The sequence below is a fragment of the Notolepis coatsorum genome, assembly GCF_963971535.1.
Source record: "Notolepis coatsorum genome assembly, chromosome: 20".
NCBI classification, from domain to species: Eukaryota; Metazoa; Chordata; class Actinopteri; order Aulopiformes; family Paralepididae; genus Notolepis; species Notolepis coatsorum.
Window position 1 is genome coordinate 47635736 of NC_140184.1, and position 19820 is coordinate 47655555.

General features: G+C 45.7%; 1 protein-coding gene across 1 annotated transcript in view; it reads left to right on the plus strand.

The window, feature by feature from the left end:
• The window catches only part of loxl1 (lysyl oxidase-like 1), a 79389-nt gene that overhangs the window by 43211 nt on the left and 16358 nt on the right, over positions 1–19820 (plus strand). The window contains exon 4 of the mRNA XM_084337749.1: positions 5508–5664. Within this exon, the coding sequence (XP_084193875.1) occupies positions 5508–5664 (157 nt within the window). The remainder of the gene's footprint in view (positions 1–5507; positions 5665–19820) is intronic.

Here is a 19820-nt window from a genome sequence, read left to right on the forward strand (position 1 = left end):
GCACTCACGTTGAGGAGGGACACCCTTGAGCTGAGCGTGCTCGCAGCCTCTACTGACGTGTGTGTGTTGGGGCTGGGGGAGGTAGACAAGCTAGCTGCACAGTCCATAGCAGATTCCACCTGCACTGCTAGTCTAATAGCTACTGCTAATGTCAGTTTGTCATTTTCCAACAGTAGTTGTTACGACCCTGGCTCAAAGGGACGCAACATAAGTGCAAACAGACACCAATGCCTGTGTTTAAACCAAAAGACTATTCTAACTATGAATACTAGCACAAACTAAATATCAAAGCGGTAGAAAGGGAAGAGACACTGTTTCCATAATCTCTTCTAGCAACCGTGACCATGCATGTGTGATTGAGGAAGTGCCTTTAAGCCCGCCAGGCAGGTGTCCAATTAGCAGCAATCAGCTAATTAGCAACAATCACCTGCATGCACAGTGACACAGGAGTAACCAATATCATGATACATAACAGTAGTCTTTCCCTGATTTTATCACTGTTAGTGTTCACTATGAGTTGGTCTCTAACCATTTCATCTTGTAATGCCCCGAATTTGCATGAGCTAGCCAAGCCCTGTAGGTCCGTGACGTACTGCGTTATTGACTCGCCAGTACGTTGATGCCTCTGTCGGAATACAACTTGATGGAGGAGTGCACTCTGTGGAGTGGCGAAATGTCCCTTTAGGAGCGCCACAACCGACGCATATGTGTCTAAGGTGCAGAGCGTTTCACACACACGCTGTCCCTCCACGCCTAAACAGTGCAGTAGCAATGCACGTTTTCTCACCGTGGATATTTCCAAACCGGTAGCCAGAAGATACGTCTCGAATGAGGAAATCCAGCGCTCCCACGGGAAGGGTGGGTGGAGGTGGTGGGATAGAACAATCAGCCATCTCTCGTCGCCAATGTTATGTTGGAATAATGTTGGAATGATCAGACAACACGTTGTTGCAGCTTAACTGAAGGCACATGCAAGGTAACATACATCAGAACATCAACATCAACGTCACGTTCGGCCATATGCCGTAACGTGAATCTCAACACAATAACACAACACTGTCATTGTCAATATAGTCAGAACACTGGTTAAAGTGCTGGCACTCGCTAGAGTACCAGACGTAACACTTGTGACATGTCAACAGGCTGCAAAATTATGAGAATTAATCATTTAGTAACATTAATCTGGCTCCTGTAATGGCTTGTGTGTTTCAGCATAATAGAAAAAACTAAAAAACATCCAAAGATGTATGGTAGCACTCACCGACTTTGAGAAAAAGGGAAAGGACAGTGCCTCAGTTTCACCAATTTATTTTGGCCATCAAACAACGTTTCGGTGTAGCATGAAGGTTGACTGCTCTGATGCAGACTGACTAGGCTGAAACGTTAGCATGTTTTGTTTGATGGTCAAAATGAATTGATGAAACTGGATATGGTATATGTTCTTTGGTTTAGCACCACAGTAAGAGTTTCTTTCAGGGAAGGCGCATCCAACTCATCCACTGCAACAGTGTTTCAGCATAATGTTTGCAATAGTGGGCAATGCAGTGCAAGAAAGACGTTCTGTGTGACTTCATCCTTCAGCAAGTGGATTTCTGTTCCTGTATAGTCTCATAGCAGCTCTGGCCTGGTGTGTATATACTGTATCGATAAAGGTGGTGTTACGTTATGTTTGGGAACCCTCATTCCTGTATGAGCTCATGCTCCATGTGGATTGGCTGGTCCCTCTCTCGCCGAAGCCAGTCTCAGGCTCAGCTTGTCTCTCCTCAGCTCAGAGGAATGTTGACTGGCCGTCAGAACTTTGGCAACGTTGCTGTGTCTGACATCCGTCTGAATTTATACACTCGGTTCCCAGGGGGGGGGGGGGGGGGAGGGGGCAGAAATGACGAGTCAATCCATTTCCCAATCAATCTATGCCCCCCCGGGTCACAGGGCAGCCACGATGGCATGCAGCGAATATGGGTTAGTAGAACAGAGCGGTTACTTACAAATAACTGTCCTTGGGGTGGAATAACATCTCTGTCCCAGATTTTTACAATAAACTTAGCTTGCCCTACATTCTGACTGAATAAACTGTGCAAACAGTGTTTTTTCCTACTACATTCAATCTTTTCTTTCTTACTTGACTATTAGAAGAAAGGACGTTTCATGTAGCACATCACAGTTTATAATTGTTTTCAAACACGTGACTCGTCCTATGAAAGTTATGACTATATCACTTATTTTTATAGCGTGTATCATCTTATACTATGAAATGTAGAAGGTCATAATGAAGGGACTCTCTCTTTTTTACTGTATAGTACAATTGTATTGGGGCATATGACCGGGAGGGTCAAAGGGCATGGCTGCTATTTGTGCAGGTGCTCGCAGATATGTCTCTGCAGCCTGGTTGCACTGTAATGGAATGCAAACGTCAGATAGCTGCCAAATATCTCTTGGTGAACCTAGCTCTCTGTGGTTGTAACAGCCTAAACGGAGATATAAAAACCCTAGAAGTGGTCTCGTATTGGAACACAAGTGGAAAATGACTCATGGGGAAGAAGGATTGGAATGTTTTGTATATTAGGATTACAAGCCATTCTTATATCCCAGCCCCTTGGTGGCCTTCCAGCATTGCATTCCCTCTAGCTGACATAGTAAGAGGAGGAGCCAGGATTCCAAGGGAAAGACAAGGGGCCCTTGCAGGCAGCTCATAGCCCTATCTCTCTCTCTCTCTCTCTCTCTCTCTCTCTCTCTCTCTCTCTCTCTCTCTCTCTCTCTCTCTCTCTCTCTCTCTCTCTCTCTCACACACACACTGTAGATAATCATCTCAAGCCCTCCATCTAAATAAAAGCCTGCTGTGGGAATGAAAATAAAGGCTATATTTCAGCCTCCCGGGGCTTCCTCTCATCCAAAGATAGCAACCAGACTTGTGCATGTGCACATATACATAATATAGAGACACGCATGTTTCAAGGGGAAAAATGTACAACTACAGTTAAAGTTATGATGATACCGCCCCTAGATGTACATCAATGACCATACACCAAGCTTTGTATTTACTCATTTACTACTTTGTCTGTAGTCAGTGTGTCTATTCAACAACATTCATTACCTGACTGAAAACCATTCCCTGGTTATGGAAAGAATGATTTGCAAAATTGTCACTTGCTCTGCTGGTGGAAACTACCCTGTGTTTTCCCTCCAAGTCCTCTCTTTCAATCTGTAATGACTATTCCAGTTAAAGTTGTAGCCGTGTTGAAACACGGACTGTGAGGTAAGAAGGACAGGCATTATTTATACAGTCTGGGAATGTTGGATGAAAACAGGTCCAGCGTTGACCTCACCTGTACTTACAGTACATTCACCACAACGAACACTGTTCAATTGTTTAGAAGCCCGATGCCGCGGATGACTTTCATTGAAGAACGTTGAGAGTAATTAATTACAACAACAGGGATAATTAAACTGCCTGTATGATGAATCCGTTGACAATACACTTCGGTTTATCGCCAATATGATGTGTTGTTCCCAGTTTGTCTGTTGTGGTAAATTGAACACAGATGAAGTACGGGGCCATTACTGTAGAGACTAAGGGATGGAAATGCAATACAGCATAATTATTGTTGATCCAAACCCCTGTGGAATGGCCATGTGTAAGGTGAATATCAAATTGAAATCCTGGAAGTACATTGGAAATATGAAATGTGCAAACACATTCTCATCCTGAGCTCTATTAACACTGCGTTGAGTGCCAATGACGAGATTTCTCGTTATTTAATCGTTATTTCTTTTATTAGCGATATCCATTAATTTTTCATCCATCCAGCCTGACGTTATCATTGGGAATGGGAGCTCGAAAAAGGTAAATACCACCCCCTATCGTCTCCCGGATGGTAATGCACATCATTGGATTGGATTGAGTGGCCATGTGCATCAGAAAAAAACTCTGGTATGGGGTTTTCCCATCTCTGGCAAGCAGTGTCTGTTACCACATTCACTGGGGAGGCTCGGAGCAGATTTCGATTATGTGTTTCGGACTATAACGTTGGATCAATAAACACGATCAATATTTGGAATGGCGATCAGGAATTGGATTAATCTTTTTGCAGAACATCTGATGTGAGGTAAGGACTCTATTTTACCAGTATTGGGTTAATCAGATGTTTTTTTCATAGCGATCACAACGTGTCTGTGTGTGTGTGCGTGTATGACGTTAGCGCTGACCAGGTCATGGATAATAGATTTTTCAGCCCGCTTCTCTAGCGTGCATAAGTACACATATACTATCGATAATCTAGCGTTTATTTGAAAACTATTCATAAATCAGTCGAAAAATTACAACGTGTTTTGTGTATTCTCGCGGAATTTCTCTGAAATTACTAGAACTCTCCGAAACTATACTCGTATTCAAAACGGTATAAAACGGAAATGTACCAATGAAAAAACAATCCGTTTCGTACATGTTGACTGCAAGCAAGTCATTGATAAGCGAGGGGTGCTTTAGACCCATAGCCATAATTTAAGATATAGTTTAAGCGTTCGCAAATATCCCCCACCTCCCATTGACTAAAGCGCTGGCACTCAAGGGGTTATCTGGGCAAAGGGGCGTGGCACCCAATGTGTTAAGAGAATATGTTTTTGCATATAATATATCCCAAAAAGGAAAAGGAAAAATACCGATATATATATATATATCGGTATTTTTCCTTTTTGGGATGATTGTTCTATTTGGTAGAGCGGCCGATGGGTAATTCTGATGTATGGCTAAATAAGATTCCATTAAATGTTTTAAATCATAACATTTAAACAACAGTATTGAGTCCATCGGGTCCCCGACATAATCTGGCACAACACATGCATCGAGGGGCCATGGGCGCGTTTCAATGTGATCGGGTGAACTGCTAGACTTGCCTGGACCAAAATTCTCTGCCCGGACGAGATTAGATGTGACACACAGTCTGGAACAGGGTTTCAAAGGGTGGGCGATACTGCCACCTAGCAGGATCTGGCCGGTACTGCACTCTAGGGGTCTCAGTATGCCTTTTAACAGTAACATAGAGGTCTGTGACACTGAATAGAATATTAAAATCGAAAAAAAGAAAAATGGACCAAATAACGTATGGATGGCGCAGATTGAGTTAAATGCCCAATCCTCAACCTCAAATGTAAACAAAAGAGATTGACTGAAAGATTGTATTGGAGGAAAATGAATAATCTCAAAGTGAATTACTGTGTTCTTGATTACAATGACTGCAGTATAAGATATTGTAGTGCATTGTATGGCTGGAAAAGCATATTCACAGGTGGAAAAAAGTACTAAAAAAAAAAGGTTTGAGTTACAATGGGCTATTAAAGTAACCAAAGCAATAGCTACAAGGTTAATTTAGTCATAGATCACCATTATTTCTGCTAATTACTGTAACTTATTCCTGACTTGTCTGGCTTGATAATAGAAAATAGAAAATGATATGTGCCTTGTCTGTTCAACCTTTGATGATTTCACTTGTCCCCTTGTGGCCGTGTCCCAGGCATTACCACAGTATGGATGAGTTCAGCCACTATGACCTACTGGAGGTCAGTACTGGACGTAAGGTGGCAGAGGGACACAAGGCTAGCTTCTGTCTGGAGGACACCACGTGTGACTTTGGACATCTGAAGCGCTACGCCTGCACCGCTCACACTCAGGTACTGCTCCGTATTTTTGTTTTGTTGTGATTTACATTAACTAGATGCTCATAACAAGTTCATTACTCATCTTGTGAAATAACAGTGTCATAACACATTAATGAGACATATTCAGTCTGGATAGTCTAGGGCAGCGGTTCTCAACAGGGGTCTCAGCATTCGTGTGACGTCACATCACGGGTCCTATCTCCGTTACAGAGCCGGCTCGCGGCTCTGGTCCGTTACCAAGGAAATGCAAAGCGATAATAATCACTAAATGCATTCAGTGCTGGATCTAATCAAATGGATTTATCGAGACACGTTATGGAAAGTTCAAGACCGGATCACACAGCTTCTGAAAAGTGCTTTACACGCGACGGTGATGGGCTACTCGCCAAGTGCAGACCAAGTGAGTGCTGCTGTGTTATGATTATTATGACAAGTAACTCACGATGCAGCACTTAAGGTGTTGATACCATTCAGCACCACATATTTGTGTGAAGCTGGATTTTCATCCATGACAGCTCTGAAAACCAAATATAGGGCCAAGTTGAGCCTTGAGGATGACATGCGTGTTGCCTTGTCATCGATCTCCCCACGTATTGACCGTATCATTAGCCAGAAGCAGCAGCAGACCTAGCCCCTTTCGTGACTGTGATGCACCGAGTGAATCCACAGTCACTTGCTCCTAAATAGGAAACCAACCTAGATTCACCCTGAAGGACTGGTTCTAACCAAACCGTTCGTTATACAAGAATCACAGAGACATTTCAAAGGTACTCACAGTTGCACGAGGGTTTCGGACAGAGATACGGGATGGTTTGAAAGCTCGGCGTTGCTAATAAACATTGTAAATAATTGTTATAAACTGGTCAGCACTGCATTATTTCCGGCGTTGGGTGCATGATGCGCATGCGCTGTGATCACAACCAGGCAGCCAACGCCGGAAATAATGCCGTTTTGAGCAGTTGATAAAAATTATTTAAAATGTTTATTAGCAACGCCAAACTTTCAAACCACCCCGTATCTCTGTCCGAACCCCTCGTGCAACTGTGAGCACCCTTGCCATGTCTCTGTGATACATGTATAACGAGCGGTTCGGCCAGAACTAGTCCTTCATGATCAACATACGTTGGTTTCCTATTGAGGAGCAAGTGACTGTGGATTCACTCGGTGCATCACAGTCACGGAAGGGGCTACAGCAGACCTCACACTGAGCTAGAAATGTCCACAAGTGCTTATTTTCTGTATTTATTTATAATTTGAGACATTTTGAGAAATGGTCACACTAGTTATTTTTTTTGGAAAACAGTGCAGCTGCAACAGTGCACTTTATTGATATTTTTCTGTATTTAAAAAAATAAATACATGATTTTCTGTTTGAGAAATGGTCACACTATGTTGTTTTTATGGAAAACAGTGCAGCTGCAACAGAGCACTTTATTGATATTTTTCTGTATTTAAAAAATAAATACATGATTTTCTGTTTGAGAAATGGTCACACTATGTTATTTTTATGGAAAACAGTGCAGCTGCAACAGATAGCACGTTAGTGATCCTTTTCTGTATTTAAAAAAAAATACATGATTTTCTGTTTGAGAAATGGTCACACTATTGCTATATTTATTTATACATTTAGACCTGAAACGCCTGCTAATAATGCATTATATAGCCTGCATATACACACAAATGTGTTTCCCGGTTTCAATGGGTTAAATAAACGTTATTTTGAAAGCAAGCACTTTTGTCATCATCACCGGAAAAGTCTTTACCGTATGTAGGGGTGCCCTGGAATATTTTTTTGGACACAGGGGTGCCTTGGTAGCAGAAAGGTTGAGAACCCCTGGTCTAGGGGTCCATGAGTGGCGTTGTTAGCTCTGGGCTTCCGGGGCTTTAGCCCCGGCTGTTTTTCTCCCAGCCCCGGAGCTTTAAAAAAAAAAGAATATATATATATTTTTTTTTATATATATATATTTTTTTTGGCAGCATCCTCATTGTCTGTGCTGAATGTTTGTTAGTGTTTGGTATTTTTTAATGGTTTTTAGTACTTTTAAACATCCATTTTTTGTAAGTAGTAGTTTTCATTTGATCCTATAATTTTTTCATTCACCGATTTGTGGACTTTTCTTTTTAGTGTCCTGAAAGGCGCCTTATAAATAAAATGCATTATTATTATTATTATCATCCAGGATGGAAAAGAAACTTTGGATAGTAGGGACTGCATCTCTGCCTGTCCTGGCCAGGAAACACTTTGCAACTGTGATCTCCTCTGGCAGTAGTTGGATATTGTAATGTGTGGCGAGGGGTTGCAGCAATTCCACTGAGAGAAACTGGTCTGAGGCTGGATGACATGCCTGTATGCCTCTCATAAATTGTTCTCCAACTCATGAGAACCTGCTCTCAAGCTCTTGCAGCATTCTGTCGAGGACTGGATAGAACAGTCTCTGTCTCAGCTGATCTCCTGAGCTGAGGTCTGAGCTTGTGCCACAAGATGACTCAACTACATACTCGTCCATCCTTTTCTACTTCCTCCTTTGGCTGGTAGTATGTTCCTCAATCCCAAAGCCATTACATAGGGCCTTTGTCCTGTCATACATGTCCACTGCCATCTCTGAGGTGCGATAACCTTTGAGTGTGTCCTGCACTGTGCTTTTAAATAGTACAGATAGGTATTTAAGATGTGCACTTTAACGCAGCAGCACCTGGAGCCATCCATACCCATGTCCAGTGTCCACTGACAAAGACATGCTCATGATACTGTGATAAACTATAATAAGCTTTAATCGAACCCTATTTCCTCGGATAGTCCGGTTGGTTTGCGGTGGTGTGAAAGCTCATTCACTCTTGCAAGTGAACCCTGCTGCGGTTCACTTGAGATGTGAATGCAAAGCGGACCAAAGGCAGGAAAATACCCAAAAATCGAATATTTTTTTTATGAGAAGACTGAAACATATGTATATAATGAAACACACAATACTGTTTTTTTTTCTCGATTGCTTAAGCACGATTTTGAAAACAGGGCCCGGTGTTTCAAAACACTACACAACCACACACACAATTATCAGAACACCTCAGATCCTTTGCTAAATTAAACACTCTTGTCAAAACTATACACTAATTTATAAAAACTACATGTTGTTACCATATGAAACACACGTTTCATATGACTTAATTCTGTTTGAACCAGTTACACACTGCTGTGCTTAACCTAAAACACATTTAGCAATTCTACTTCTCAGTGATTAGTGTATACTGTAAGTGAAGTACACAGAGAATGTGCAAATATACAATAAATTCACCAAACACTACACAAGACCAATGCTGTAGACTGATGAACATATAATTTATTTATCTACATATACCCAAATCAATGATGCAGACTGATGAAAAAAATTACATTTTCTCTCCATATACCCAAATCAATGATGCAGACTGATACAAATAAAAAATGTCTCTCCATATAACCAAATCAATCAACATTTCAACATGGAGAATCACAACAAAACATGTCCCAGTTTTCATGCTACTACAGTGTGCATAACACTGTAAGCTCAGCAAATATCAGACAAACATAAAATACTGTATCCAGTACAGGTTAAAATTACAGTAAAACAAAAACTTAAATAGAGTACAGAAAATACTAGACATTATCTCTTTGCCTAGCTGGATCTGGCAAGAGAATGTTTTGTTGTGATTCTCCATGTTGACATGTTGACTGATTTGGGTATATGGAGAGAAAATGTATATTTTCATCAGTCTGTATCATTGGTTGTCTTGTGTAGTATTTGGTGAATTGTATATTTTCACGTTCTCTGTGTACAGTACTTCACTCTCCTTTCATTTTGGTTGAAGACAGGTGAACTCACCTGCTGCATTTTTATAGTGCTTACACCTGATTGGTGTATCTACAATTAAGCAATGGTGTGTTTGTGCATCTGGTGGCTGTGTTTAACCAATTGGCTCATATGTCTGGTAATTTGACATTCTGTGTCTAATGTAATGCAAGTGTGTTTAGTGTTTTGCAAATCACTGTGTGTATTGTTTTGCAAAAAGTGTGAGGCTGACATTGTGCTTATAGGGGTGCAAACGTCAGCAAAACAAAAGAGATGATTGTGGACTTTAGGAGGTCGGGGGTCAGGGACTACAGCCCTCTCAGCATCGACGGGGCACCGGTTGAGAGAGTGAACAGTTTTAAGTACCTCGGAGTCCACATATCCAAGGACTTGACATGGACCACACACATTGACAGTATTATCAAGAAGGCACGGCAATGCCTCTACTTCCTTAGCCGCCTAAGGAAGTTCCAAGTGAGTCAGAAGGTCCTTAAGAACTTCTACTCATGCACAATAGAGAGCATCCTGACTGGCAATATCACCTCCTGGTTTGGGAATAGCACTGCACAAGACCGTAACAGACTACAGAGAGTAGCCTGTTCAGCCGAACACACAATTGGAGGGGGGCTAAGAGAATAATCAAAGACTCCAGCACCCAAACAACTGCCTCTTTGAACTGCTGCGGTCAGGCAAGCAATACCGGAGTCTCATGGCAAGCACAGGGAGACTCAGAAGGAGCTTCTATCCCCACGCCATCAGGATGCTTAATGAACAATAACACTATGTAACAAACCATCAAATACACCCACAGCACACACATCCACACGTACGCACCCACTTTAAATAAACAACTCACTGTAGCACCCACTTTACCCACTTTAGACACTTAACACACTTTATATTTATTGGTAAGAGTTTTGCACATCATCTCATACCTCATTGCACCTCACCACCACAAGGTGGCACCACAAGGTAAGATATACCTCACCATTTCTACACTGTACTGTATATTGTTGTAACTCAGTTACCTTCTCTACTCTGCATTGTATATTGTATATATATGTATATTGAAATGTTTTGTTTTGTTTACACTTGTTTACGTACTTGACTTTCTATTTTATACTTATATTATACTTATTTTATACTATCTTTTTATTTCATCTAGCACACTCTCAGGAGCAAAACAGAAAGAAGTATTTCATACAAAAGTATTCTGTATTTCTGTATGACAACTAATAAAGAAACTTGAAACTTGAACTCATCAATGCTTTGTTGCTGTTCTTGTTCTGTTCTAAACACTGGTGTCTGGTAGGACATTCAAGTCATCCGGCGCACAGGAAGTGCTGTGTCTTATGTCACCGGCAGCAATTATTAATGTATCATGCTTGTGAAATATACTGAAGTACATCAGACTGTGATGTCACAGTGTTCACAGCAGCCCACCATTTAAAGGTGCTATGGATATTATTCAGCCACTAGATGTCCCACTAGAGCAGTGGTTCTCAACTGGTCTAGCCTCGGGACCCAACATTTTCCTTAGTCATTAAGTCGCGACCCACATTTTTTAACCACTATGATTTATTTCTAAAATAAATGTTTGCAGTAATACACAATCTTTCATGCACTGTTAAAAACATGAAATAAACACAAAAAAGTGCAACAAAAGTGCAACTAGGGCTAAAAACCCAATGAAATATAATAATAATAAATAATATATGCTTCTTAGCAGATTTCTTAGCTTAACATAACAGACCTAAGTTTGGGGGAACTAATGGGATAACTGGGGTTGCAACAAAAGTGCAACTAGGGCTAAAAACCCAATGAAATAAAATAATAATAATAAATAATTATGCTTCTTAGCACACTTATTAGCTTAACATAACATACCTACAGTAAGTTTGGGGGAACTAATGGGATAACTGTGGTTGCAACAAAAGTGCAACTAGGGATAAAAACACAATGAAATAAAATAATAATAATAATAATAATAATAATAAAAATAAATAATATATCCTTCTTAGCAGACTTCTTAGCTTAACATCCCAGTGAACTAATGGGATAACTGGGGATGTTGTTTGCTCCTGACAAGAGTCTCAAAGTCTGGGGTGATGGTAGTCAAAGCAACTCTGAGGTCATGCTCAATGTCCAATCTGTTCCTCTGCTTTGTCTTCAGCTGGACCAGAGCTGAGAAGCCACTTTCATCAAAGATAGGTAGTGAGGGCGGCTAGGTGCCACCAACGCAGGAGATGCTGGGTGCGAGCCCAGCTCTCGGCGTTGCTACCAGCTTGGCTGGTCGTTCATACTAATACAATTGGCAGTATTAGGGGGTGGGAAGCTGGTGGGTGGGGATCGGACGTTGTGGACAGCGACTCCCACGCAGACCCTCGCCACTGAGAGATTGCGCTGTTCAGGTGAAAAGATGCGACGGCTGCCTCCTCGAGTACCGGAGGGGACACGTGATGCAAGGCTTCGTCCACATTGCAGCCGGCTTGTGGGAGGCATGGCCTAACAACGTTCGAGACAGGGGAGGGTAGAATTGGACAATACGAAATTGGGGAAGGGAGAAAAATGGAAAATGGGGAGAAAAAGTAGATAAAAAAAAAAAAAAGATAGGTAGTGCAATAAAAATATATATATAAACTTAAAAAAAAATAAAAAATCACATACACACCCACTCAAAATGGCCCCGCGATCCACTTTTGGGTCGCGACCCACCAGTTGAGAAACACTGCACTAGAGCATCAGTATGTCATTTTTCCAATCAGGTGCATTCCACGTGGGGAAATGGGAAGTAGGGAGGGGATATATGCACACAACATATAAACACCAACATTCATTTTGGACCCGCAAAGCAATACATTTATTCCACACCTTTCTAAAAAGCTCTGTGGATGTATTATTTAAAATAAATGATTACTCTACATAAACATTTGATCTATAGCACCTTTTAAAAAAAATGTATCTCTCTTTCTGCGATTTTTCTCTGTTTTCTCCCCGTCCCAATTTAGTCGTTGTGCCAATTCCCCCCCCTCCCCTACCTGGTTGTTGTGCGCATGTTCTCCTACTGGTCGGTACAAGGGAACCCTGAAGTATCCGCACGCTTCCTCCGACACGTGCGGCGACAGCCAGTGGCTCTCTTCTCACCTGGCAGCGAGGGCGTGGGAGGTCACGCTGCCTTCCTCAAGTTCTGCCTCCGCTGAGCAAGCGCCCAGACCTGACCTGTAGGCGTCACTGTCCACAACGCGTCTATGCTTTTACCAACGCGTTCGTGTTTCCGGGTTCCCGTTTTGCGCTCTGATTGGCCACTGACCTACGCTAGTACGCCCCCCTCGCTATGAGCGTAGCAGGACACTGAAATGCAAATGCGTATCACAGTACTGCCTCCAGGAACAGCTGTTTCCGCGTGACTTTATGTGCGCTAAAGTTCTGGTAAGTTTAAAGTGCTTAGAAATGCCGGTAAATGCCGGTTCATTCATGCTTTGAGGCACGCTTCCTGACAGGTTTTATAATATTGTATTTTATAATAATAATATATAATAAATAAATTATTAATATAATAACAGCTTGTATAGCTCAACTGCATGGTTAGTCCCCTGCCTGTGGACCATATGGTCCCCGGTTTGAATCTCTTGGATACTTCTTATTTTTCTGTAACGTTAATTAATTTATCCACTCTGGTTGATAAGATAAGATATTCCTTTATTGATCCCCTTGGGGTAATTCAGGCATCATAGCAGCATGGGGGGGGGGGGGGTACACAGGTAGTGAAAACAACACAAGCAGTGTAAACAAATAAGTCAATAGAATTGACTATCTAACCAACTGAAATATACAGTATTCACAGTATCACAGTATTCACATAAGGTGCAGTATGCATAAGGTGGTGTTATGGTCCTTTTTGGGACACCAAAACTGTTCCTAATTTATACAAAAACTCAGCAATGCCAACGGCTTCTCTGTTACAGTGGGTGACAATATTGTCACAAGGAAAGATAAAATTACCTACCTGGGTTCCATCCTAGAGGCAAATCTTTCCTGTGACAAAATGGCAACCAATGTAATCAAAAAAGTCACCTTACTCCTAAAACCCACCTTACCCCTGCCCATTTTGACAACCTAGGATGGCTTAGAGTAGACGACAGAGTACAGCAACTTGCAATGGGCCTGGTCTACAAGATACACTACACCACTAAGATACTCATGTACAATGTTGAAATACTTCCCAAAGGTCAGTGAATTCCACGACCACAACACCAGAGGGAGTTCCATCATGTTCAACCCATATTCGGCTCAAACAAGGGACTAAACACTTTTCGCAATTATGCCACAACACCCACTGCCGTAAAATAATGTAAATCCCTACCCTCCTTCAAAACCGCTCTCAAAGAGCACCTACGGGTGGCTGCAATTAGAAACTGGCCCCGGTAAATGTCCAAACCCCCCACCACCCACCCACCCAACCCCCTCCAATGTACAGTTTCTTCCCCTTCGAATGTATATATTTTTCTTGTAAGATCTCTTTCTCTTAAACAGTACTGTATATTGTGTATATATCTTGTATGTCACAAATGTCTTGATGAAACAGTACTGTATATCTGTATGTCATGTATGTCATAAATGTCTTGATGAATTGAAAATGGGGGACCCTGATGTAAACAAGACGAAAGTCTTTTTCTGGTCTGCATCCTCTTAATAATTGTTTGTATTGAGCCGTACTGTATTGTACCCATTCTGCAATCTGTTAATCAAGTTTTCAATCAATCGATCAATCAATAAATCAATCAATCAGCCACTGTACTGTAACCCAATTCACTCACATTAATTGAATTGCAGTTATATTATCGTACTTGGCCATCGCGTCCCGCTCTTAAGCCTATCGAGATATACCTCATCTCATGTACCTACTGTACTCCACTAACGAAAAACAAATACGCCCACACCTACCGGGTCCCGCCCCTATGGAGGCGTAGCCTATAAGACACTAGGCATGGTCACCAAACACTCTTCCGTTATTTCGTTTCCATCATAACGGTCGCAGTGCGCCTTATGTAACTAGTTGTTATGAAAAGATTAATTGCGTAATGTTAAAAGCTTACCGGAGGTTTGCTTACCCCTGGAATCTTCGGGCATGTTTCAGCGACACGTCGGGCCTATGTTGATGTTTCCTCGTCTGATGGCAGCAGATCAAGGAGCAGCGTACAAGGTTTGGCTATCGGGCCAGCTTGTACACAGGTAGGCCCTGTGTCATCAGGCATTGATGTTGGTGTTACTAATGCTGTGAAGTGTGTTTCGGCGCCAGGGCCGGGGTGGCTTGGTGAACGTTCCACTGCAGTGGACGATTTCCTGGCTATCCTGGAGCATGCTGCTTACACTAATGCTACTAATGCTACTGTTAATGCTAATGTTGATGCTGAAATGGGTTGTTGTTCTAATATTCCCCGCCGCGGGACGTTGCCGCTTTTCCCTCCTCTTGCCCGGTTCATTGATGAAGGTCAGTCGGTTGCTAATGTGGGGGGTTTCGCTGAGTCTTATTTACCTTTTTTACGGGTAAAAGGGCTAACAACAGGGTGCAGGCCGAGTGTACCGTGGCTGCGTAGCCAGGTAGCTTTGATCCTGTGTCCCGGCGGGGATGAACGATGTCCCACCCGGCCGATGCTTGAGAGCGAATCGGCTCGGAGGGTGGCAGTATGGACGGATGAGTGGTATACTGCTGCAGGATGGTTTGTAGCGGCGGCCAGTGTTATGGCTCAGCTGGCTAGTTTCCTATCCACATTGGCGTCGGGTAGTGGGGCTATGGGTCCAGCCGACATTGTAAACATGTTGCATGTTTGTGGTGTTATAGAGATCTTGACTCAGTCGCAAGCTATAACTGCGGGGAGGATTAGGATGCTATCAACGTTGTTGTTAGGCATGTTTGGTTGGAGCACTCCTCTTGGGGAAGAGGATAGGTTGTCTCTCCTCACGACTCCTTTTTCCACGGAAAGTCTTTTTGGTCATTCTGTGGAGGCGCAGGCGGTTGTTGATCTGGGTCCCACACCGCCTCACGCTGTGCAGCCAGAGGTGGGAGCACGGCCTCGTCAACGACTGTGGCGAGGCCCTCAACAGGCGGCCATGTTTCCCCCGCCAGTGGTGCCCTGGGCGGAGAGTCAACAGGGATCCACAAGGCCGACAGCCTTGGCGGCCGAGGGATCGGCCATTTTGGGTGTATGCGGCTTGGATAAAACAAGCCGTTGTCATTCTGCCGCGAGCAGCCCGCTCCCCGTTCAATCCTCTCTCTGTTACCCACGGAAGCGGGGCTCTGATCGTTTTCCTTTGGCTGCGGGCCGCGAACCTTCTTTGAAGCGCATGCGGCCCCATTCTTCACTTCTCATGGGGACAGGGGCTGACACCCAGTTGATGGCTGAGCCTGGGTCTGTCCGTGAGAATGTTGTGCTGTCGCGTGGCTCCTGCACCACACGTTGTGTGATGGGGGAGCCTGGTGTTACGGCTGCCACTAGCTACAGTGGTCAGCAGGGGGACTCGAGGCCTCTTCTGTTGAATGCACAGCAAGGGTTACCCCGGCCTCGCCTTCGCCAGGCGGGGTATCACGCTGATGTCTCCCACTCCCGTGAGAGCGGCAGTGGTCTGCAAAGAAGAGGCAAGCGTGATTTGGGTGATAGCAATATCACTGCAGGGCTTCGGCGTGTAGGAGCCCATGGGGTCCTCATGCCTTGCGTGTCTAGCTGTAGAAAAACTCCTCAGCATGCGCTAGAGGGGTGTTCAGGGGGGGGGGGTGTGTGTCAACCAGTTTGATGACAGCTTCTCCCGTATCAAACCGGCCCTTTCTGTCGGGGTCCCCCCTTGGGTGCGTCGCACAGCGGGAGGGACCGGGCCAACTATCTACTGTTCCTTGCGGCCCAGCGTCAGTTGACGGCGGGTGCGCTGTGGGATTATTTTCACATATGGCGACAAGAATGCCGTTTGGGGGGGTGGATAGAGAGAACGTTGAAGGAGGGGCTTGTGTTGCAGTTCGCGCAACCCCAACCTCCGTTCTCAGGTTTGGTGCCGACCCTATTGTCAGGGTCAGAAGCAGTGACAGCCCTGGCCGACGAGATCCAATCTCTGTTGGCGAAGCAGGCCGTAGTCGTGGTCCCGAGAGAGGACGCGATGTCAGGCGTCTACTCCCGTTATTTTCTGGTGCCCAAGAAAACGGGGGGGGGTCAGACCTATACTGGATCTGTCCGCGTTCAATCGGTTGATTGTAGCGAGACCGTTCAGGATGTTGACCGTCAAACTCCTTCTGCTTGCTGTCAGAAGGGGAGACTGGTTCACCTCCATAGACCTGAAGGATGCGTATTTTCACATCCCGATTTTCCCTCCTCACAGGAAGTTCCTGCGGTTCCTGTTTCAGGGCGTAGCGTACGAGTACCAGAGGTTGCCGTTCGGCTATTCTCTGGCTCCCCGCACATTCACTACGTGCGTAGCGACTGCGCTGGAGCCTCTATGTCGTCGGGGAATACGGGTTCTGTTCTATCTCGACGACATTCTACTCCTCAGTCGTTCGGAGGAGGTTGCCAGGTCTCATACCAGGCTGGTGGTGGAATTCCTCACCAGGCTGGGTTTTGCTGTGACCTGGAAGAAGAGTACGCCTCTTCCCAGTCAACAGGTGGAGTACATGGGCTTCGGAGCAGCGGCGGGTGTCTATCCTTTGCGCGCTCTGGGGTTTCCGTCTGGGAGGGACGGTCACGGCGCTGCAAGTGATGCGCCTGCTCGGTATGATGGCATCTGCTCACACGGTGGTTCCTCTTGGCCTCCTCTTCATGAGGAGGATACAGAGGTGGTTTTTCTCTATGGGAATAGATCCGGTGAGGGACAAGTGGAAACGGTTGACGGTTCCTTTGTCAATATGGGGAGATCTCGCCCATTGGAGGAGGCTGGGTATCCTCACCATTGGGGTCCCCATGGGCGCTCACACGTCACGGTCTTCACCGACGCCTCTCTCACAGGTTGGGGAGGGACGTGTCGGACCCACGCAGTGGGGGGCAGCTGGACGAAGGTCCATGCTGGCCCGTCTACCCCGCACATCAATGTGTTGGAATTGAAGGCGGTCCTCCTGGTCCTCAAACGGTTCGACCACCTGGTGGTAGGCGAGCACGTTTTGGTCAGGACGGACAGTATGACGGCAGCGGCGTATGTCAACAGGCAGGGTGGGACTCGTTCCATCCGCCTGCACCGGGCGGCGGTCGAACTTTGGCTATGGGCATCTCGCAGGCTGCGCAGTCTGAGGGCGCTCCACATCCCTGGTGCAGAGAATGTGGGCGCGGATATGATGTCTCGGGGCGGTCCTCGTTACGACGAGTGCGAACTCCGCCCTGACATAGTCAGACAGATCTGGGATCGTTTCGGGGAGGCCTCGGTAGATCTGTTTGCGAGCCGACGCTCTCACAAGTGCCCCTTGTGGTTCTCGGTCAGTCGAGCAGATCATCCCCCCTTGGGGGTGGATGCCTTCTCGATCTTTACATGGCCGCCCGGTCTTCTGTACGCCTTTCCTCCTGTACAGCTGTTGGGTCAGCTGTTGGAGCGGATACGGAGGGAGCGCAGGACGGTGATCCTGGTCGCGCCGGACCGGGGCACGGCAGTGTGGTTTCCGTTCTTGTTCCAGCTACTGGTCGCTCCGCCTAGGGGTTATTCCTTGGTCGGCGACGGCCCTCTCTCAGCAACACGGGTCGCTGTTCCAGTACCCGGTGTTTGGCCAACGCCTGTTGATGTGGCTGGTGGGAGGGTAGGTCTGGAGAGGATGGACCCTTCTGTGGTTAATACCATCCGGAATGCGCATGCTCCCTCCACTGTCGCGCTTTACGCGGGCAGATGGCGTATGTTCCAAGAGTGGTGTAAGGCGGGGGGCCGGGACCCAGTCTCCTGCCCCCTGGATGCTGTCCTTAGTTATCTCCAGTCTATCCTTGGTAGACTGTCGGCTTCGATGGTGAGGGTATATGCAGCAGCTATATCCTCCTATCATGAGGGGTTTGAGGGGGATGTCTTGTTCAGCCACCCTCTTGTGAAGCGTTTCCTGCTTGGCGCTCGACGCGTTAAGCCGGTGCAACGCTCTTTGGCTCCGAGTTGGGATCTTCAATTGGTCCTCGGTCGGTTGTCCTTGGCCCCGTTTGAGCCACTTGAGCAAGCGCCGTTGGGACAGCTGTCTTTCAAGACCGCGTTCTTGCTGGCTGTCACCTCCGCTAAACGCGTGGGTGAGCTCTGTGCTCTTTCGGTACGTCCAGAGTGCCTGTCTTTTCGTTCCGATTGCGGTGCCACTCTGCGGCCTAGTCCTGCTTTCGTGCCTAAGAATATCCGGAGTTCCTTCCGCTCCAGGGATATTGTGGTTCAGGCGTTTCGTCCGCCCCCTCACGCTTCACCTGTCATGTCCGGTCCGTGCTTTGGGAATTAACCTCAGCCGTACTCAGGACCTCAGGGTTACCGATCAGCTTTTTGTCTGTCACGGTGGTTCTCGTGCCGGTAAGGCACTATCGAAACAGCGCCTGTCCCATTGGTTGTGCGAGGGCATTGCCCTCTGCTACACGTTGGCCGGGCTGGATTCCCCTGGGGGCGTCAGGGCGCACTCCACTCGTGGGGTGGCTGCCTCTGCCGCTCTGCTGGGTGGGGCCTCGGTGGAGGACATCTGTGCTGCAGCTTCATGGTCCTCCCCGGGCCCCTTTGTAAGGTTTTACCTCATGGACATGACCGGGGGTTCTGTCTCCCAGGCGGTTCTGGGGTCTGTGGCCTTTCCTGCTTCCCGTCCTTTGGTAGGGTAGCAGGAGTGTGTGGGTATGGACCACAGTGTGTTAGGTCACACGTGGTTCCGCCTGTGCTGTGTGTTCAAGGGGTTCTAGTTCCCTCTTGCTCGCACTCAGGTGGAGTTGACTGCGCCCCCCCTTCATTAGGAAGGATGGGGTGACGGGACTTCCCAACCCCTTGATGTGGGCTTACGGGTCCTCAGGGGGTGCATCTGTCGGGCCTCGCGTCCGCTCTACCCCATATCTCGATAAGCTTAAGAGCGGGACGCGATGGCCAAGTACGATAATATAAGGAAAGGTTATGTATATAACCTAGTTATATGAGTACTGGCTAAGCGTCCCGCTCTTAACGGCCCTGAGTCCCTTTTTGAGGAATCTTTTCCTGGAAACAGGTTTTTTTGGCGAGGAAGAGTGTTTGGTGACCATGCCTAGTGTCTTATAGGCTACGCCTCCATAGGGGCGGGACCCGGCAGGTGTGGGCGTATTTGTTTTTCGTTAGTGGAGTACAGTAGGTACATGAGATGAGGTATAATATTGTATATTAGTACACTGCACAGTATTGTATATTATATGG